Raw genomic sequence first — 23,006 nt, forward strand, 5'->3', positions numbered from 1 at the left:
AAGTCAGGATTTGAACGTTGGGTCGCAAACCCAACTTTAATCATGGTAAAACTTCAGCATTAAAATTCTGATTGTTAAAAAAACTTTATACAACCCTTTAAGTTAACCTTTGATTAGAGAAAGTGCTGCAATAATATTTTTCTTTACCTCAATGAGATTTCAAATCACATTCACATGTTAAGGCAAAAATTAAGGTTTCCTACTTAAAAGGAAGGCTTAAACATTGCACTGCTGAATATTCAACTACATATTTTGAAAGGTATGTTCTGGTTTGGTTTTAAACCTTTTATTTTCAAAGATGCCTGGCACCTCAGTTTATTTCACTAGTATCACAGCATCTGTCTAAACACAGTCAAGAGATTTGCAAGCACCTTTCAAAGACTACAGTGCCTTTTGGAAATACATATTCTCTTTAAAATGCACTCCAGAAGGCCCTTCCAATGGCTCATACAGGCTCAAAGTCAAACACAAAGGATGTACCTAATTTAACTATTTGATTACATTCTTACTTTAAAAAGGAGAGTTCCATTATAACCTCTTAGATCTTTGGCCATAAAACCCTTAAGGTAGTTATTCCTTCTTTAACTACTTAAGTATATAAGTAGTTATTATAATAAAATATTTTAATCAATGCATCTTAGAGACAGCTACTCTTAAGAAAATGAGGAAAACTAAGGGGAAAAATGCATAATGTGCCCCTGCAGAAAGGAATAGGAAGCTTTTCCATTAATATGATTTGCAGCTGCCAAGGTAGGGGCCTTGCAAGGAATGACAAAAGTTAATCTAGAGTCAGAGTAGGTGGATTAGAAAGGGACAGATTTATTCTGTGTGTGTGGAAGAAAGATAGTGATCTAATGTGTTGGAAATGATGGAGACAGCACTTTATCAAAAAGACTGAAATTGTGCTGACAGAGATTAAATTTATATAGGATTTAATAAGTATGCTTTGAGGAGAGAGAAGAAAAGGAAGTAATTTCTATTCAAGCAGATACACACAGTTATTAAGCAAAGAAGTGTCAAGAGAAACTGGTAAAGTCCTGCAGGCACTTACACTGCATACTACTGCTATCCAAACTATTTGTAGCTGACAGATCCAGCGAATTAGGCCTCTGTGCTCTTCTAGTCTGGGTCTGCCCAGGATTCCTCACTACATTCTGGACACTGACTGCTGCTGCGTCTGGACATGGATTACTGTTGTTGTTATTGGCGTTTGTTCGGCCGTTATCCAGTGGCCGCTCCCTCCTGTCTACAAGGCGGTCCAGGACACCTTCATCGTGGCCAACTTGCTGCTCCCGCCTCAGCAGGGGCTCGTGCTCATCAGGGCTGGAATTGATATTCAGGCGGCTGTCCTCCCCACTGAACTGGTTCTGAAGCATCTCCTGTGCCCTCTGTGCCACCGAGCTGGCTGTCTGGCCGGAGGGCACCGAGCCGTTGGCATACTGGGTTGTGCCAGCATGAGAGTTTATGCCGTGGCCTCTCCCAGCCACTCCGTTCATGGTAACGGTGACAACGTGAGGTTCTGCGGCATTGATAGTGTTCATCTTGGCAACGCCTGTTTCCACCTGCTTCAAGTTTGATTTGTGCTTGCCACCAAATTTTAAGCGTGGCTCCTTTGTAGAATTTTTGGTGTTTAGGGGGAGGCTAGTGGGCCTCTTCGGAAGGTTCTGTTGCTTGGGTAGAGGATAGACCTGAGCAGATGGGACATCTGGAATCAAACATGCTTGACCATTGCCAGCCTGTGTGAAGTCCTGTTGTCCTGTCACCTCTACCGCAAGTTTTATCAGCGGATAAAGCAAGCTGGAACTAGTGCTGCTAAGTGGATCTGGCCCACTAAACTGCTTAAGTGAATGTTCCATCAGATTCTCATCAGAGCTTTCTTTCAGGTTCTTATCCACTTCTTTTGGATCCAATTTATTTGTCTCCAGGTCCTCCTCTGTCAGCTGCAGACACACAGGGGTGGGCCCACCTGGCTGCATGACATTTGCAGTATGCAAGTTTGTCTCATCCGAATAGGGCATTTCAGATATGGTGGTCATGCCAGTGCTAGGAGTGAGGCCAGTTGTGTTGGTGGTGGCAGTATTGGTGGACAGGCTGGTGACACTTGTCTCGGGACTAGGGATGCGAGCTTGTGCTTGTTGCCGCTCGTAGTTAATGGAATTTCTATTCTTTTCGCCCGAAGTCAAGGGTGTAGTGGACATTGAATGTTCAGAAGAAATGTTCTTCACTATGCTGTCAGTGTGGTGGATTGAATCCTCAATGTAGGAAGAGGAGGAGTAATCTGGATATGGCCTTATCTTTGATACGCGTCTATGATGTGATAAATTCCTTTAAGAAAAAACAAGGGATATTAAGATCATACATGTAAAAATCACCTCATATTATAAAGCCTCTCATATAAGAAAGCTGGATGTCTTTCTGTTTCTTTTAATGCACAGACTAAGGAGAGCCACAATACAAATGGAGATATTTCAGTAACTTCCTTATAAAATCCTGGGTAACAGAAAATTGATTTTATTAGGGCAAAATTTTGTCATGGATGTTATCTACTAAGAGAACAGTGATTTTCTTCTATTTGTCCAATATGCTGTTTGTCCAGGTGACTGCTAAGGTACTGGTCTAGATGCAGAGAAGTGACACTGAACGAGGTCAACAAGAACTCAACAGACAAGATCAAGGAAGTGATACTGGGAAAAAGATCCTAAACCATGAAAACTGTACTATTTTAATGATTTAGGTATTCTGTGATTTGAACATAGTTATTTTTCATGACAATAAACACTGCCATATACAGCAACATAATTTTTCTCTCAAATCCAGATCTCTAGCATATACCATTAAGCACTAATGTCAGTTCTGCAGATTCTTGCTCCCTATGGATTATATGCAAGCAGAGAACATGCAGCACTTCTCTCCCTAGGGTCAGAATAACGATGCCTTAAACAACGGCTTGTGGTTCTTTCACTGAAAAACTACAAGTCTGAGACTCTGTAGTTGCCTGAACTCGTACTGACTGCAATTTCAGTTTTTAGCAGTACACTTTAAACAGAAGTTTTATGCATCACTTAGCAAGTGTCCTTAAAGACAATTCACTTTGTCACTCCATACTGTCTCAAGCCTGCTGAGCCAGTTTGCCTAAGCTCAGTTCAAAAGGCACAGTTGTTCATATAAAAAGTGCCTGAATTCCAGGGACACCTAAGGAGATCCTAAGGACACCAGCAACCAGGATCATGCCATAGACAATACCCATATGCACACTAGCTCATGTTACACACCCCCCTCTACAGGTGCAGGAACATTAATCCAGTAGCAAGATGTAGCCCCCCTTCTGAAGCAAGCTGAGCACGGCATTGGGCATCTGCTGCTGACTAAACCCAAACGTGCTCCCTTCTTACCGCTCATTTTGCATGGCAGTTGACATGGGGTTGACTGTTGGACTAACTGACTTATTTCTCTCCCAGATCATCATGAGTTCTGCCATTCTCTCCTCAGCGCACTGTGCTGTTAGTCGAGCTTCAGCATCTTGATCCCAGCAGTCTTCAATTGTTTCTTTAAGTGACCTCACAGCCTGCCAGGAAACAAAATCCCTTTAACTTAAATTATTTTCCCTTTATATTGTGTTTTTAATTTTTTGTTTTATGGCAGCACTTTGCATGCATGAAAACAGTTATAAGCCAGTGGGACAGAAAAACAAGATACACGATTTCATTCAAAGCTAGTTTAACCTAATAATTGCAATATGCATGACTGATATTACAGCACACCTCACACACACACATCAGTTGGAAGACAATTAGTTAGGAAAAGCTACATTCACTGATGTCCATTCAACCTTCATCCAGCCCTCTGATCTATGCATACTCAGCTACCTCTCCTTGCCTTATGAGAGCTGTGTGCTAAAGCATTGCTGATACTCTGCAAGTGCTGTCATTGTTACCCTCACAGTTCTGCTAATGGTCACTGCCTCACTCCCCTGCACTGTATGCAAATAACACGGCCACACTCTTCTCATCATGCTTTTTTTCCTTTGTGCACCTCTGTAACATTCAAAAAGTATCAGTGGGTTTGTGCGCACCATGGGAAGAGATTATTGCTGCACTTGTTTTACAGATGGAGACACAGAAACACACACACACATTCCTGGCATCACACTGTGGGATGAACTGTACAGTCAGGATTATTGCTGAAGACCTCCAAAACATGCTGCCATATGCTCAGAGAACTGGAGAGGAAACAACTGAAACTACAAGCACTGAGCACTTCTGTTTCCACTGCATCTGGAGTACAAAAGCCAGGCAGACACTCACAGGCCTCTGCTGCCAATCTATGGCCCATGGAGAGGATATGGTTTGCCAGAACATCTCACATCTACAGCCCAGCTTTAACCTCTCCAGTGCCAAGGACTGTGCATAATCCCAGCTGGGCACTAAGGCATTCAGTGGGTCCTGCTGACTGCCTGTGTGCCAGAACTGCCTTGTGCCCCTGTGGCAGTGAAAGCCAGGGCTGGCTCTGCACACAAGCCAAGAGCTCCTCACCCACGCAGCGGCTCCTGGCACCGCCTGCACCTGGCAAGTCACTGCTGCTTGGCCGTGCAGCCATGGCTGCACAGGTGGGGACCAGCTCTGCCACAACAAACCTTTCATCTCCCTCCCCACAGCAGATCACAGAGCGGTAAGCAAATACCCTCCCCTCAGCTGAGGGACACGAGTCTAAAAGCACTACAGGGACAAGGATGAGACAGTGTGCTGGATATGTTTACCCTCCCAAAATAAAATGCCTCCAATCCAGTTTTAGGACTGGATTTTGCCACAATTCAGACTAAATAACTAAGTCAGTGGACACTCTAATCTCCTGCCTTGCCTCTTTGCAAGACTTTCCCCTACAGGTTTCACCAGCAGTAAATTCAACCAGCATTAAATTTACTATTGTATCTCCTCTAGCACATAATTTCCTTTTTATGTTTTAAGAATCATGAAAAGAACACAATAATGACTGTATAGATGGCTAACAAAATTGAGCTTCTAAAGCTTCACATTTACCACAATGTGTTTTCTATTAATTTCAGGTTCAAAGGCCAGTGTGCGAAAATGCACTATTTAGAAGTACCAGTGCTCATCAGGGACGAGAAATCTGCATTATTCCATTATTCTCTTAATATCCTCCAGTGCTGACCTTTGAAGTCAAGTTCAGTTCCCACTTTGGCAAGTGAGACAAGAATGCTGTAACACCTCAATGCAGTTTACTCAACAGCCCTTGAGTTATTTTATGCACATCATCTGCTCAGATTGCTGATTTACACCGTGAAAAACAATACTGCTAATCAAGGTCTGTAACATAACACATGTAGTTCAAGAAGCAGACTGAGACTGCAAACGTAACCATAAATACAGCATTCCACATCTTTTGAGTGCCTTAACTACGTTCCTAAAAAATAAAACACTGCTCTTTATTTGTATTCCTCAAATGAAAAGGGCAAACATATTTCTTTAATATATGAATTTGCATGAAAATGTTATAACCCAACATGTCAGCATAGCCTTAAACAATGGAAAAAGTCTTTTTCTCCCATGCATTAGAAACAGGAAGTTAGGCCCTGGGTCCAGGGTGAGGTTATCTGGAGCTTAGTTTTCTACACTACCTTCCCTGGAGTGCTCATTCAGATATTAGCCTAGATTGACATAGAGTGGAAGAAGTGGTTTGATACTCATGGGAGAAGTATAAATTACTTATTCTTCTTTTCTCCTAAAGCAGTGGTGTAGATCAACCCTTAGAGCTGGAGTTAAAAACATCGTTTTGATTTTTTGCAAAAAAATTAGTAACATGAAGAATGTGTTAGGCAGTTTGAATACAGGGATCATAAAATAATGCTGGAGTCTATCAGCTTGTTAGAACATAATTAACATTTAAAACTGTAGTCTGCAAAACAGAACAAATCTTGAACTGTTTTAGTTTTAACTGTCTTCAAAAACAGTGGTCAGGCTTGGTTCTTCCAACACTGCATTTGCCAGTGTGGCTATAGTTAAAACAGTTGTTTGATTTCCCATACACTTTGGGTGTGGATTCCTTTGGTTTATCTCTGTGCCCCTGCCCCCGAGATTGGTTGGCCAAAACTGTGTAATAAAAGAACCTCTCTATGAAACTCTCAACTCAGTTCCAACATGTTTTACTGCAGTGTACCACTGGAGGCTGTGCTCCTTTCTGAAACAGTTTTGTACGTATTTACAAGTATCAGCACAGATGAGGCCTCAGGCTTCTCCTTGTCTGCACAGTAGCTACATACTTATCAACTAGCAAAATCTCTGAAGATTGAAGGGCATAACTTCACTAATGGAATAAACAGAAGTATCTGTTTGAGTCAAATATGTTATTTTCGTACTCTCATTAGCCTATATTAGCTTAAACAAGTTACCATGGATCAGGTGGAACCCTGCAACTGTTTGCCTTTCAATTTGCTTGTCATAAAAGACAAAGAGCCCCCTGGAAGCTAAAGGGATTAGCATTGCCTCACCTGTGCTGCAGATGAAAGCCAGCACAGACTCACCAGAGTTCAGCTGACTTGCTGCAACTTGTTGGCCTGCAGCAGCAAGCAAGACAATAAGCCATTGCTATGCTAATTCAAAACAACAAACATTACTACGTTTATAGTCCTGAAAACAAAAATTGCAGATCAAATGAAGCCATATAAAATTTTTAATGTAGTTTTAATGAAATGATTGCTGGAAGCTTTAGCCTCTCCAAATTCTGAGGACTAGACAAGTTCAGAAAAAGTTTATTGTAATGTTTACAGATTTTAGTTTTGGAAGAGTATATCGACATTTTTGCCAACTATTTTATGGTTTTATTAGTTTATAAGATGTCAAAAGGCAGAAAATGCCTTCATGTTTCTCAACCAGCATACAGAGAACATATGGGCACTTCACGCGTAATAATGCAGATAGTGTCTAACACCTAATATAAGAAGTTATCTTCTGGATATCACACTGCAGCATATAATAATAATAATAATAATAATAATAATAATTATTATTATTATTATTATTATTATTTTTTTTTTTTTTTTTTTCTGAAAAGAACTCTGTTTTTCATGTCAATGACTTTTTAAAAACTGAATTCAATATTTAAGAAGTCCAGACAGAAACAGCTCCCTGTTAAATACTAATAAACATGAACAAAGAAATCAAAAATTGATTTTAAGAAATGAGTACTATCTAAAGCTGGTTAAATCATTGTTTCTTTGAAAATATTCTGTCTCACCAGGCTGTTTTCCTTCCACGCTTCTGGGAATTTTGGTCTTTGCTTCTCTCTAGACACCAAGACTTGCATATCTTCAAAAGTGGGATGGTTTCCGACTTCAGTCTGGAAAGCCATCTGGTACTCTGGCACAGATTCCCCTGTTAGCAAAAGAAAGAAAGGGGAAAAAATCAATCACAGATTAACAGGCAGAGCAAAGACTTTCAGGTGATGAAAGGTACTATCAAAGTTGCTGCCTATCGAGATGTTCCCCACTTTCTCCAAACTCTCACTTCACAAAAAAAGCTGAATGAACTGCAAATGAATTACGTGCTGTTCAGCAACCTTTCAAAGGATAACATCCTCAAACTTTGCTGGTTAAGTGGCACATTCGGAATATCTTGGAGCCTGAGGATGACACCTACTTTCTGTGAAACACCACTGACTGATTATATTCATGTACTTACTTGTGAAGAAGCCCAGCAAGATTAGAAGCCTCTGCACATGAAGTACAGCTGTTTGACTATAGAGAGAATGCTGCATTTTAGATTCATTCTGTGTGCTGTAGCATGGGAAGAATGTGGTGGGTGTGGCACAATCTCACCTCTTAAATTTTCAGTCTACTTCCTTTTGTTTTATGTTACAGGTTTGGAAGATTTCCCTGCATTTTCCATGTCACTCTCATAAATAAAAGTATGACTGACTAAAAGCTACATTAAATCACAGTATTTTTCCATCCATTCTCTCATGAGGAAAGTCTGAAAGAACTGATGGAAGTGCCTGAAGTGTCTAACAACTGGAAGCACGGTCTTTCCCATTAGACTAACTATCCATGTATTTAAACTGGACAATAATAATGCTCAAATCGCACTTACCATGAGGCTTGCAAACTGCTTAACCAGGTAATGACAAGCCTGTGAGCAGGACCCGAGCCTGACCCTCGAACACAGTGCACTGACAACCACCCCCGCCAACACTAGATGGCACCGAATAAAAGCAGAAGCAATCGAGGAACCCAACTCCCTTCTTCCCTTTCAAAAGCTCAGGCTAAGGAGTAGCTTTGGTTGCTGGTAGCCCTACCCACTATTATGCATTTTCCAGTTCTTTTAGTTACCTGGGAAGAGGTCTGTACATCTCATAAAAATCTCCCAGTAGATAAGGCCTAGTGAGTACATGTCTACTTGTTTCAAAGCAGATTCACAGTCCCTCAAGTTCACTGCTCCTTCAAGCACTTCTGGGGCCATATAGCGGATCGTACCGACCTGAGAAAACAGAAAACCACAGCTTCACATCAGGAAGTAAATTTCCAAATTCAATGTATTGTGGAGGTTTATTTTTTAATACCCTATTTTGTTTGGTGCTTTCTACAGTTAAGGAAAATGCAGTCCTCTTCTCATCAATGTGCTCAGCTTCTACACTCGTACCAGCAGCCAAGTCATAGCAAAACCCTTCCCCTACACTGCCACTTTTTTGTGTGTATCAGAGTAAAATAACTTTGTCCCTTACTTAATGTTCTCAGAAATGGTTTTCTTCACCCTGGAATTACTCTGTTAAACACCAAGGTAAATATTCTGAAGAGAAAACTTGTTCTCTTTATTCTTGAACTGTCACCACAGCTCCACCCTACATCTTCCACAGTCAAAGGCTGTTAACAGCCTTAGAAGAGACCTATTCATTTTCACTAAGACATACCTTATACAGATTAGAGCCCTCACTCGCCAGTACCAGAGTGTTTTGTCACAGGACTAATCTATATGCCTACATTTCAAACAGCACTTTCCCTGTTTCTTTGTTCAGTAAGGGGAGATCTAGAAAGAGCACCTGTGCACTACATAGTATCAACTGAGCACTTGCTTTCTAAGTGAAGGTGATTAGCACTGCAAAACGTACTCTTTGAATGAAATGTAGTTGTTATGTCAAAGCACAGACAACAAATACACTGAACCATTAGGGACTTTCATTCTTTGTTTAAAATAGTCTCATTGTATTTCAGTAGCCTGTATTAGATGTCAAGTATATTTATGCTTAAACAAAAAGCAAACAAAGACAACAAAAAAAAACACCCACTCTTCTGAGTCATAACATCATAGAAAGGAAAGCTTAAGAAATCAGTTCCTTCTTGTTGCCTCGAATCCATTATAACCCACTCCTAGCAGATGTTTTCCCAATCTGTTCCTTAAATTTATAAAATGATGCACATTCTATACAGTCTTCCTCAGCGGTCCATTCCAGACCTTGGCTGCCTTCTACAGATTAAAAAGGGTTCTTCGTAACTAACCTGAATTTTCCTTCCTGCAATATCATCCCATTATCTCTCGGCCTACCCACACTGAATGCAAACAGTTTGTTTCTTTCCCTTTGTAGCAGCTGTTTACATGTTTGAAGACCTGTCACTATCTTCCCTTAACAACCCTCATTCTTTCATCTTTTCCCATACAAATTCTTTCAAGAATCCCCTTGACTTGTTCTTTCTCAACTGGTCCATGTCTTTCTACTTGCACTCATTCTAACAGATGCATTCATTTTAAAGTCCAGAAAACTGTAAATGACACCCAGAGAAATGGTTGTAGGATGTAGAATGTGGTACGTCACCATTCTGGAAAAATTAACACCAAAACCACCAAAGAATGTTTGGTCTTCAGTTAACCCTTGCAGCCTAAGACTGAAGGGACTGTACCACATCAACACAAAGAACATGGCAACCAAAGTTACCTTGTGTTCTCATATCTCACACAGCAACTTCAGTCTCCAGGTTTGCTAATCTATTGCCTTTCAAAATGCTGGGTCTGTTTGAGAGTTTTGAGAATAAAACCAGTCTCTTCTTATTGAGGTTTCAGTCACTTCTCACCTACACTACAGCAATTCCCCCTTACATAAATTGTACCACCTTTCAGCAACAGAAATAACTCTTGGTGTTACTTCCATACTAATTTGCTCTCTTTTATACACTGGTTTGTCTTCATTTGTACTTACCTCACTAATGGCTGCATTATCCTCATCACCTGGTCGTACCAGTCTGTTTCCAGTCAACTTCATGGAGAGTCCAAAGTCACTAATGACACACGTTCCATCATTCTTCACCAGTACGTTGCGGCTGTTCAAGTCACGATGGGATATTGCAGGTTTATAATGGTCTATTTGGACATACAGAGGTGCTTGTTACTATTTGAGCAATTCTACTGTTTGGCAAAATGAGAGAACCAGATTACACCTGCTCAGCTATTATAAACAGAGAATCAACCTATCTTTTAGAGAGCTAACATTTTTGCCTCTTTATAATGAGCTTCAGAGTTTGCTGTCTACAGAAAACTGACTGGCATACAGAGTTTCACCATATCTATATAACATATTAGGCTACTGCTATATACAGTTCTAGTGTTTGCCAGTAATCTTCTTTCCAAGGGATATTTCAGCCTTATTTTGGCAGTGGAGACACTGTGTACTTAAGCACAGACCTGCTGCCACAGCCCTCACAGTCATTCCAAATATTCTCTCTCATATCCACATTCCTGTGTCAAATAGGGCACCAATTATTTACGTTATGATTGGAATTAGCATTGGCACCTATTCAGAAGATATGTAGACAATATTATTACAGAGTCTGAACGTGCTTATCTTGTAATGGATCTGATCTTTTCCAAAGAATAATCTCAGTTGTTCCTAGTTTATATGCAATTAATTTTGTAAGTAAAGCACCCAGCACTATAGAATTCATTTTACTGTGAAATTTATTCTACTCCATGAGTTCTTTTCTAGCATTCACAGACTGTGGCTGTCTCTTCTTTATGATGGAAGGCTTACACATTTTCTGGCTGCTAATGGACACGCCTGTCTGCGCATTTTGAAATAATGAAGTTAAGATGATAGCTGCAGTTTCAATGGCACATAGGAATACTGATTTTGGTATTTTCAGCCTTGCACTTTTAGCAGCATCTTCAGTTGTCTCATTCTTTACTGGAGCTGATGCTTAACATTTGAGATATATAGCTTGGAATTTTAATCCAAACCTTAAGGTAGATTTAATGAAACCATCCTTTTATTTACTGCCAAAAAGCTAATGCTTCAGTGCCAGGCCATATTCTGCAGCCTGATACATCACAGATCTCAGAATATCTGATTCATAATCATGGTACTTCAGCTGCTGAAGTGCTGGCTGAGGAATGCAAGCAGATATAGAGACACAAATCAATATACTGCCACATCCAGTACTCTAATAAAACACCAGAAATCCAGAGTATCGTTTGTACACAGCAAAGGCTAGGTCCAAACCCTTAAGACAATAATCAATATTATGATAAATAAAACTTCAGTGGAGTTAGCAGATGTAATTATTTGTCCTTGTGTGTACAGTTCACATATAAACTAAAAATTGCTTTGGTGATTTGTGTCTGAACTGCAGAAACAAACACAACACCCCATCTGTTTGCCCTCTGCTAGACAGCCAGCCAATGCTTCAGGTCTTCAGTAATCTGTTGCCATGATACAGCAGCACTGCACAGCTCTGCCTCCTCCTCTTGCCTCTCTCCGGGGCTCTCCCAGCTCTCCCTCCGTGTTTTCAGAGGAGGATCGCAGACAGAGCCCACAACATGGGGTTGTTCAGAAGAAAAGAACATATCAGAAATTCTGAGCAATTTCTATTTGCATTCATCATTTCCTACTCACCATACTGTCACAGAGGAAAAATTGAAAAGGCAGGAATCTACTACCTGATATAAACAGAGTATCCTGAATCCCTTGGCATTTCCTCCTGGCCTTACCTCCTCGGGGCAGCTCCGTGTGCAGGTACGCCAGGCCCCTGGTTATGGAGTGTGCCAGACGACAGGAGCTCACCCAGTCACTCGTGTGCAGACTCAGGTATTTGCACAAAGAGCCCTGAAAAAACCCAACCAAAAACAAAACAGCAAACATGGATTAAAATAATTGTCCAGTTGAGTAACTCAAAATCCTTAGGAGAGTCAGATCCATTGCTGCTGAAAAGTATAAACCTGCAACTAATTCTGTGTCTACCCACATGTTCTAAACCCCATGACTGGACCAAAGTTGCATTAATTTCTAGTGCTGCCATCTGATTTAACTAAAGTGGAATAGAAACTTTATCTCAAAATAACAGGAATTGTCTTTAGACATAATTATATTAATTATAACAGTCTTGTTGCAGAATAGAAGAAGGGTAACTGCAGACAATAGCCTGGGTTTCTAAATAGTGGGTCTTAGACCATTAGCCCTTACAAAAGAATACTCAACATCTCTCACTAACCCTGCTATAATCTATTCATGTATCAAAATAAAAAAAACCCAAAGGCAATTCAGAATAGGACTGAGTCCACATGCACTAAAGAAACATGAAAAAAATGATGTTGTGTTCCCCTTTTCTTGAAAGAGAAGTTACATGTGTAAAATGGGGGATTTTGTAGTAATTTGTCGTGAAATCCCTGAGAAAACCAGAAGGGAAGTGTCAATGATAGTACTGAGACTGAGATTGCTATCCAAAACAAGAGCCAGACCCTGCCAACTATGACAACTCTGAGCAGTTTTGATGCAGAGTTCCCAGGGACAATATACTCAGTTTAAACAAACTAAATCCTTATTCATGAAGAACAAGTTGTCCAGTTATCTCTGCATGTTTATTATGGCATTTCTCTGACCACAAACTACCCTGGCTTTGCCTATTTAAATCTGTACTCTCAAAGATTCACCAACATGTCACATCTTATCACAGCTGCAATACATGATATTGCAAAATTAGTTCTGTAACATTTGGTTCATAAAAATTTGGTATGTGGTATTTCAATCCATTTGGAGTTGACATTCAGGTATGTGATGCATGCACAGTTCAGATGGAGGCACACAGATACCAGAATTTAAAGTGACCAAAGTATTAGACATTTTTTTAATCCAGTGCTAAAACTAAACCCAAGTTGTTGACACCTCTCAGTAGAATCACAAGAATCTTACACCTATTCAGAATTAGTCTGTGCAGAACAAGGAACCCACAAATAGATGTCCTCCTTGGTGAAAACACAGACCAAATGTCACTCCTACAGGTTTATGCAAGTATTTTCTTTTGTTTAAACTGCTGTTACATGAACTGCAAATAGTTCTGTAATACATAATAAAGCTGTGAATCCACCTAGAAATGAGTTAAAGGAATTTCACCCTCTTTTGCATTGTTTAAAGCTTTTTAATACTGATTAGCCTCCAACTGTCAGCAAATTGGGAGCAGTAACAGATTTTCTTGGCTTAGCAGATTGAGATTCCAGCCCATTCTAACAGAGGCCACAGGACTGTTGTCATGGTGTGAGTGGGAAATACTGTATAAAGATCTCAAACCAGCTTCAAGACCTTTCTGCTGCAGAGCCTGTTAGCCACCAGACCTTTCTGAAGGCAGCTGAGGGCTGTGAGTTTATGCTTTTAGTTAAGTTCAATGTAAATGACAACCAGGAAAAGTTTTAGTCAAGACTTAGAGAGAGAGATATTTGTAATTAAGATTATCATGTCAGAGTCATGAGTTACATCTTTAATTGTGGACATATATTCTGATTCTAACTTTTGATAAAATTCATCGTTTTAACACTCAAAAGATTCTATTCATGTTTTAGAACAATTTTTCTGTTGTCCTAAAAGGACATGAGTGTCTGACTCTTGGGGCAATAACTCTCTGCCTATTACGTATTTCCTACTATGTCATCCCTTGCAACTTCCTTATTCCCCAGCCACACCCCAGAGCACCACCAGAACACGCTGCTGACTGACAGACACACCTGCCTTTCCTTTTATTATAGCTCGCCTGCTTCCTTTGGTCTGAAGGCATGTTTGGATAATAACACAATCTGGCTCAAACCTGTCTGTCCTGCTTTCACCAAGGCAACATTAAGAACAATTTTCTGTGTGAAAATGTTGTGGTTTGTGTGTTCTTATTGCCAAGAAGGTAAGTATTTTGAGGGGGAATGATGTCTTGGATGGGGAATATTTCACCTGCGCATCTTGTAGTGGTTAGTCCTTTTTGAGATCAGATTTATGGCTCCAGTTTTAATGCTGCAACTCCCTTTTGGTAGGGTTGCCACAGCAGGCTTCCTTCTCTGCTGTTAACTCCACATGGAGCACAACATCTGCTCCCTGAATTAAGGATCACACTGTGCATTAATTACACCTGCTGTGCACTTTTTCCAATGACTTCCAAACAACCAGTGGATTGATTTTAGACTAATCTTGCTGTTCTTAATACCATATTGAGAAAGAATCTGATAATATGATGTCATAAGCCTCATCTGTGCATTTAATCAGATGGTTAACAGATCCTGTGTTTATAAGCAACAGGACATAATTTTCAATCAAAGTACATTTCAGCTGAAAATCCTGTCATTCAAGAAAACAGCAAACACAGATCACCTGTGGAAGACAGTTATGCCACGCTCTCCCAGGTGCACAACATTCTCTTGATTTCACCTAACTCAGTTACTGGAAAATGAGCCTGTTCTGCCAGAGCTGATGTGCTTTGGCACTGTCCATCTGGTGTGGGCACAACTGACCTTTCCTATGGTCATTTCTAGTCTCTGCAATCTCTTTCAATGCCTGTCTCTTACAAGCTGACATGACCAAGTGTGCTCTCACTTAGAAGCTTCAGTTAAGATACTCTTTATATATTAGTGCTGTGCTGCCTTAAATTTGTATATTATATATACATATATGTATATATAATAAATAAATACATACCTATATTTAAGTATGTACTTAAAACCATATGCATTTAACTTCCAACACAGACATATACATAGAGCCTACAAACCCCTAAGACAGACCACCATTACTGGCAATTTTCCCCGTTTTGCTCTTTTTTGCTACGCAAATATGCACCTTTTGTCCTACTGTCACCATAACAGATCAGGTGTCAGTCGACACCTTTACACCCCGGAGGAAACACAATAGGATTTTGCTTACTTGAGAGTAAAAATCTCATTAAAAATAATTTAGTGAACAACTACAGTTCTTTCCCATACAAAGGCAAAAAACCCCAAGATAAATTGTGAAACATCATTTTTTTCATTTTCATACATATAAGCCCCATACACATTACACTTCATGATTTACACTGTGTGTACACACACAGAACATTAGGAACTCAAATCAATGAATTTGAGGGTTGTAGGCATTGTTAGCTAAGGAGATTTGAAAATATGGTTCTGGAAAGTAAGGCTGCCTTCTTAAGACTTGTTCTACATCATCAGTATATCACACAGCACAACAAATATGGTATGCCACAGAAAGCTTTAAAGAAGATAGCAGAATAAAAAGGCAACATGATTTATAGTACTACAAACTACTTTGACAAAAATATTGGGTCTATTACATTTCATTGTATAAAACCCACTGTTTACAGCTACTGAGGTCATTAACTACCATAAGAGATATATAATTCTTAATACTACAAAGTTTTAAATTTATTAAATAATTTTTAAGTAAAAGCAACGCTTCAAATTCTGTCCTTGAGTAACAACAGAATTGACTAAAAACACCTGCACCATAACCAAGACCAAATACTACAGCTAAGAATTTGTAACACTATGTTTGGTAGCACTGAGAAATCTTAAACAGCATTCCAGTAAACCACAATAAGGTTCATTAAAATTGTAATTCTTATGGATTATTTTTACATTACTGTGCAAGAAACAGCAATGAAAAGCATTGACAAAAAGATAAGTACATCCTTTTTACGTGGCTATTCTTAGGATTCTAAGCCAAGCCAATTGATTCCTTCGAAGCACTTACATTGGGGTAATACTCCATCACCAATAAATATTCCATACGGCCGTCTGCAGTGAACCTTTCATCCCCCACAATGAAGCGGGCGATGTTCTCATGTTCCATCAGTGGAATCCTGTAGATGTTCCTCTCATTAACAAAGTTCTGACGATTGGCAAAAGAAAAGACTTTCACAGCCACTGGCCGCTCATCCAGGGAGCCTTTATACACTGCCCCGTATCGGCCCCGCCCAATCAGCTGCCAAAGAAGGGAAAGAGTCAGTGCACTAAACAACAGATGAAGAGAAAACCCAAGTATTAACTCCACAAAAATTGTATGCCAACTTTTATACTGACTTATGCTATAAAAATAGTGAAGATAGTCAATATTTTGTAGTGGAAACTATCATAAAAACTATTTTGGACCTGGAAAACTCAGCACAGGCTGACACAGGTCTTGCTAAATTGATCTATGGTCTGAATATCCAGTTAATATATCATAAATAACCTACTCAGTACTTTTACATACAGAATCAATAAAATACATGTGTTTTGTGATGCTAATTCTCTTATTAAACTTTTGCTTACTAAACATTTATAGCTTTCATGTGATCAATTTTATTTCACTCCAGAGACCACAGACAATAAACTACACATTTAGGTTTAGGACAGTTTATAAGATGTACCTTTTAGCTTAGTAATAACAAAATACACATTTGTGGTGCATAATAGATACCAAAAGAGGTAAACAGGTTTTAACAGAAAGGAACAATTAATTCCTGACTACCTGTGAATATTTATTGTAGCCCCCACTATGCTAGACAGTCTTCACAGAATGGCCTTTCCCATCTCCATGGCAACTGAAGAAGAAGGATCAGCAAAAGTAATGTTTCTTAAAATGATAAAAACTCTAACAGGAAAGTTTTCAACAATAAAGTATCATTTAAGGGAGAGACTGGGTTTCTCAGTCCTTCCATGTCAGTGGATTGCAAAGCAGCAGCAAGTCCCTTCCAGGGAATATATTCCACCCACAGAGATGTCAAAAGGCAAGCACAGACTAAGACATTTGTGCTGTAACACCCTGTGAGTGGCTCCTTCAGGGACAAGCAACAGGACAGAGGACCCCAAGCAGGTCTCTCTCCCAGTGAAGTCACTGCTCCCTCCAAGACTGCACATCAGTACAAGTAATTTCATGGGGGGGGGGGGGGTTTGCACACTTCTAGAACACACACTGTTAAACTCTTGTAAACTCTGCCTCAAATGCTTTTTTGTTGGCAGAAGGCACCCGAGGCCCTTTGCTGACTTGTCTGCTGTCACCATTAGCACATGTCTGCAGTCTGCATCTCTAGCTGTGCTTTCTGCTGGGAAAAAGAGGAAAAGTACCACTCTCTGCAGCTGAGTCATTCTACTCATTTATTTCTGGCTAAAAGTTTTTAAAAATTCCATATGTTCTATCAAGCATTCCAACTGGAAGCATAACATTTTGCAGTTTTGTGATGACACATCTAACACCAAGCTGAGTAGAAAGTTCTGGTTGGCCTCTAGTTGCCATGGAGACAGATAGTGCCCCACAGTGAGGAATGACTACAGAAATGCACAGTACTGAAATATACTGCCCCATCTGCAGTGCAGTCTACACTCCAACAATGTCACTAAAGAATTTCAGATGACTACAGTATGATACTGTACTGAGAGCAAGTGGTGTCAAGCAAAAAGATGGATCTCCTGATGCAATGCTGAAATACAGCACATTCTAATTTCCCCCACTACCTCCCAGTGTTTCTCTTTTGTTCTCAAGGTAGAGCATATTCCAGCTAATTCCAACAATATTACTAACAAAATCAGACAAAATGTAACTGCAGTAATCCCTTTTTTCTTTTTATTTCTTCTTTATGCTGTGAATAAAACATTACAGGGGCACTGCTACATTAATTTCTCTAACTATACCTGGAAAATTATATGACCACAAGTGTGATATTGAATAGAAATGAAGGTTAAAACTGAGCTGAACGTTTACCTCCAACAACTTCAGATTATCCAGATCCAGTGAGGGCTCTGATGTTGCTGCCTCCATCATGTTCATACTGTGCAAACCTTGTTTACGGTTTCCTGTGGAAGTGGGTGAGGAGGAAATTAGTTTCCTTTTTTGACATGCTCCAAGTGAAACCAATGCAACTTACCTGGCACTTGGCAAAAACATCTTGTAAGCAAGGATGTACCAAGTAAAAAGGAATCCTGAAAATTCTTCTCCAAGTCAGCAGAAAGAGCAGTGAAGGTGCTGGTAACTCACAAACCACAGATATCTGCTGTACAACTACTTTGATGATTCAAAGTCACTGGCAATAACTATAAAGCATGTCCACAATCTCACTTAAGCTGTTGAGCAGAGGATTTGTGGAAGAAAAATGGGTCCCCAAATGTCAGCTTGGACAAATCATAAATCTGTCTGAACTGTTATGAAAGGGATATCACCATAAGTGTCAGAGAGGAGAAAGGGGAGCATTATGTACAAGCATGTAATAGGACTGGGGAGAACAGAGGGCCTAAGTGTAACTTTGAGAAATAGCCAAAAGGAAAAAACACAAAACCCAAGAGATCCTCAATCCCTACCTGCAAGCATCCTGTACCCAAAGAACAGGGCAGCAACCAACACAGCCAGCACAGACACAGATGCCAGGGCAATAACAATAGTCTCATCTTGACGAAAAGAATGAGAAGAATCTGAAAGCAAACAAGACAAGGACTCTTTAATTGTAAATTTGAAAGATTCAACACTATAAAACATGTAATTGTTATTACAACAATGAGTGGAAAAAATGTACTCTGGGTTGTAAAGCATCGCACTGAACTGTTTTTCCTCTCAAAATCTGGGAATGGCAGAAGAGCTGACCAAACACAGCTGAGAACACATTCATCAACAGCTTTTCCCAGTTTTCCCTTGCCCTGTAAAAAGAGGCACTGACAGCAGAAAGTGAATCTTCTTTTGAGCTGGCAAAGTTCATCCCAGCCATATAAGGCCAGGCTGACGCAGTCCTGCTCTGCTATCTGTGCCTTAATCCAGTTTCCTCCTACGAATCAGGTTTGTAACCTTTACAAGGGCTTTTTGATTGTTTTCCCCAGGATGCAAACCTCAAGAGTTTGCTAATTGTGCTGCAAATCTGATAAATACTCCACGTTTTGCATTCATATACCTACAACATACAGAAATCCACTTATGCAAATATTTTGAAATACTTTGGGGTTTTATGTCAGCACTCAGCTCATTTTTGGCATAATTCTCACTCCTAAATTCACAAAAGGACAGAGGTATCTCCACTGACTGCAGGGGAGTATCAGGAAACCTGAAACAACAGTGAAACACTCAACAAAATTAAATAACTAGTTTTTACTGAGCTTTTTCAAAATACCATTTGATTTATTGTCAATATGTGAGTATCCAGCTTTTTTAGTTCTGGAGGTGTTTTCTTATCCCCTCAGTGGGGACAAAAGACATCATGGAAAGATTTGTTGGCACCTTTAACAGAGAGTTTAATGCTTTCCCCTGTCAGACCCCAGTCTCACTTTTTTCAGGCAATATAAAAATCCAGCCACTTTTATATAAAAATTCACTAGTACAGATACCCCTCTGATGTCAGAATTGCTGGAATGTGGCACTACAAGACCTCATTTACTTTGGCTTCAAAACCAAGTTTGGGAACTATGTTTAAACTTGTCTTATATACTGCAAAAAGTATTCCTTAAAAGACTGTAATGAGACCTAACTATGCTAAAACCACAAAATACAAAATGCACACAAGACTTAAACATTGGGTAACTTTTTAGGTCAGACTGAAATGCAATTTATCCCAGTCTACACTAGCTGAATAGACTGACAAATTCACTCTTCTTGAATTGCATTTAAAAGAAATTAAGCCTGAGGCACTTACTCAAATTCCCATTGTGGACAGACACTAGAGAATTAGATAAGAAGAGAAAGCAAATTTAAAAGACAACAACTTCCATTTTGGTATAACCATAATGGTAGGGGAAAATAATAAAAAGCTGGTAAAACAGAATACCAGAGAGAGCTTCAGCTGTGCGAGAAGTATGTGTAAAATCATCTATCAAAACCAACATGCAACTCGTATCTGCTACACCATTTAAATACAAGGAGTTTGTGATAATCACAACACCATCAAATTTAAATTTGTTCTGCCAAAAGAAATACCATCACTACTGGTTTTGCTTCACTAAGAAAGTAAGTTATTGCCACAGAACACAGTAATGTGGTATAAGAGCCATGACTTCTATTGCAAGGAGATTAAAAGATGCACATTCCAACTGTCATCTACATTATGAATTCAAAGCATACACTTACATATATATTAAACACAACATCATAAAGGAAACTGTTACATCACACAAAGCTTTATGAAACATTACACAAGAAACTGAATAACTGCTGGCAGGGAAATGGTAATTCTGACTTTCCTATTTTTATGAATGGAATTTACATTTTATTGGGTTATCTTTTAAAATATATATTAAATGTGGTGGGGTTTGCATCAGTTCAAGACAGTGCCTGGCACGTACTGAGAAGATGCAGGTTGTGAGAGACCAATCTCTTTGCTATAATCTCAGCTGTATTTTATTCAACCACATGACAAGAGTGCAGCCATTTGCAACCTTCCCATCCAAATAACCAATAACCATTTCCACCACTGTTTGCCAAATGGTAGCTGATGCCTAAGTTTGGTTGCTCTACTTCAGTGTTTTTGTACAATCAAAGGGTTAACAACAGGCTCCATCAGGAGGGCCCTCCTCTATCCTGGAATGGGATTTTGCTGTTCCTCCAATCCCAGCATGGCCCAGGGCAAGGGCATCCAGAGCAACAGGTTCTTTAGCAGCTCTGGCTGCCTCTGCAGCCACCGGGTGACCTCACAGAACCTCCCTGGCCTTCAAGAGGAAAGAATTTTTTTTGAGCAAAGCTGTTGCTTAATGAATCTTAGATTGGCTTATCTTGAACTAATTTTCAATTCTTATAAATATTTTAAAATAATACCGTCGACATTCCAACAGCCAAGTCAGTCCTACAGTGTGAGTTACTACTGTCAGACTGTTGAGCAACATTTATACATGTAAGAATAAATACAAATTTCTTAGTAAGTGTAACTGAACATCTCAATGGAGTGGTAAGATGCAGCTCAAAACAGTGTGAGCAAGTGAAACACCACATATGACAGCCAGTCATTTCCCAGCAAGGACAATTTTACTGTCTTTTGCTTGTAAATCCACATAAAAAGCACAAACCCCCCATAATGACAAAAAGCTCAGACGGCTCCAAAACCCCCACAAAAAGGGTATGACAATAAATTTTGTATGTTGTCAGATTATCAGTCTTTCTTAAATAGAACCAAAAGGCTATCTCACTTATCAACGCAGTTTCAAAACCTTTGAAAGCTTAACAAAACTCTTATTAACTCACTAATTTTATCAATCCATCTCTTTCTTTTCAGTCTTTTACACCATACTTACCTTCAAAAGCCCAGATAAGAAATGCCAGCAAAGCCAAAGGCAGACAGGACCTCTCAAGGCATTTGCAGGGGGTTCCATTTCCTCTCTTACCTACTTATAAGTAATTAATACATATTTTATATGCACAGATGCACAAAAGTCATATTTCTCCTGATATTATCTGAAGATGCATTTTAGCTAAGTCATCAAAAGACACATTGGTGTGGGTCAATAAAAGTAATTACTGCCTTTTAAGCAAGGCACTTTCAAAACAAGGATGTAAAATGTATAGAAGTTTCTTTTTCATGCTTTTTCCCATGAATTTATAGCCCTGGCTGAAACTACCACAAGTCTTTATGATCAGAACATTTGATATGGAAGTTTATTCAATATTACATTTCCTCTCAATAGCTCCAGATGCATCACAGTGCACAATTTTTTCTGAAGTAAGAATTTCTTGGTCTGAAACTGTTAACAACTCCTCCCTCAAATCCGTGGACTCTGCTTTTAAAGTTTCTTTACAGAGACAAAACACCTGCCCTACAACTTCTGTATTTTTTCACCATGTGACTGTATGAACTCACTTTAAATATTCATAAGAACCACTCAGTAATCTCATTTTAGTTTTTGGAATAATTACCAATATTTGCATATTTCTTTAGTGACAAATACAAACTGAATTAAAACAACTTGCCCAGCACTGGCTTCAGATCTCAGAGCAGGAATAGTGATATGTCAGAATTATTCCTAAATGAATGTCTAGCATCAAAATATCAATAGCACAATGAGCAGAATTAGCTGCAGACTCTAGAAAACCAAAAGACTAAGGAGCTGAGTGCTGAGACAAATTCTACCTACACTTTCACACAGAAGAGCCTGCAGAGCTTCCTCGGGTTTATGTCACTGTAACCGAAAGCAAGGTTAGTGCAGTTGCTCATTTCACTGCTCTTTGTAAGTCAGGTTTTTATTTCCAACTTCAACTTCAGCTCCCTGATCTACTCAGTCTGCCACAGGAAAAAATTAAAATCAACAGAAACTGTTGGAAGGGCCAAACTACCTTAAGAGCCAATTTCTTATTCCCACTGGATGGGAAAGCGGAGCAGCACTCCCAGGACTCCCAACTCCAAGGCAGCAGCACGAAGCTGCCATTTAGAAGACACCCAGCACTTCTCTCCTGAAACATTTTGCCAGTAATTCTGATAGTAGTTAGCATTTTACTGAAGTCCACCAATCCCATCACAAAGAAATACCACAGCAAACAGTGTAAGTTTTACTTTTTTTCTTTTTCTCTTTTTTTTTTTTCAAGTAAGAGAGAGAAACAAAGCGTGACTCATTAGCAGAGACAACCTCCTCCTGGCTGGCAAGCAGCTGGTAACCAACCACTCCCAGAAGTGTCCTGACCTCATCATCAATAAAGACCTTATTTTGAGGCTCCAAAACCCCAAATACAACAGCTGCTGTGTATGGAAAGAATTTTGCTAAAGGTACACACAAATAACTGAGAATGTCTTTCAGAGCACACTCTGAAGGGGAATGCTTCTACTTTAG

The 23,006-nt window shown here is 39.5% G+C and overlaps 1 protein-coding gene across 5 annotated transcripts in view; it reads right to left on the minus strand.

Moving 5' to 3' along the window:
* Window positions 1-23,006, minus strand: part of BMPR2 (bone morphogenetic protein receptor type 2) — a 109,513-nt gene that overhangs the window by 8,578 nt on the left and 77,929 nt on the right. For all 5 annotated transcript variants that reach the window (XM_071562887.1, XM_071562886.1, XM_071562890.1 and 2 more), the window contains exons 4-12: window positions 18,576-18,686; window positions 17,983-18,074; window positions 15,994-16,224; window positions 11,985-12,099; window positions 10,201-10,361; window positions 8,342-8,489; window positions 7,252-7,388; window positions 3,393-3,565; window positions 1,052-2,325 (exon numbers count right to left, since the gene is read on the minus strand). In XM_071562887.1, coding sequence (XP_071418988.1) covers window positions 1,052-2,325; window positions 3,393-3,565; window positions 7,252-7,388; window positions 8,342-8,489; window positions 10,201-10,361; window positions 11,985-12,099; window positions 15,994-16,224; window positions 17,983-18,074; window positions 18,576-18,686 — 2,442 coding nt within the window. The remainder of the gene's footprint in view (window positions 1-1,051; window positions 2,326-3,392; window positions 3,566-7,251; window positions 7,389-8,341; window positions 8,490-10,200; window positions 10,362-11,984; window positions 12,100-15,993; window positions 16,225-17,982; window positions 18,075-18,575; window positions 18,687-23,006) is intronic.

This window comes from Pithys albifrons, chromosome 8 (assembly GCF_047495875.1).
Source record: "Pithys albifrons albifrons isolate INPA30051 chromosome 8, PitAlb_v1, whole genome shotgun sequence".
Taxonomy (NCBI): Eukaryota; Metazoa; Chordata; class Aves; order Passeriformes; family Thamnophilidae; genus Pithys; species Pithys albifrons.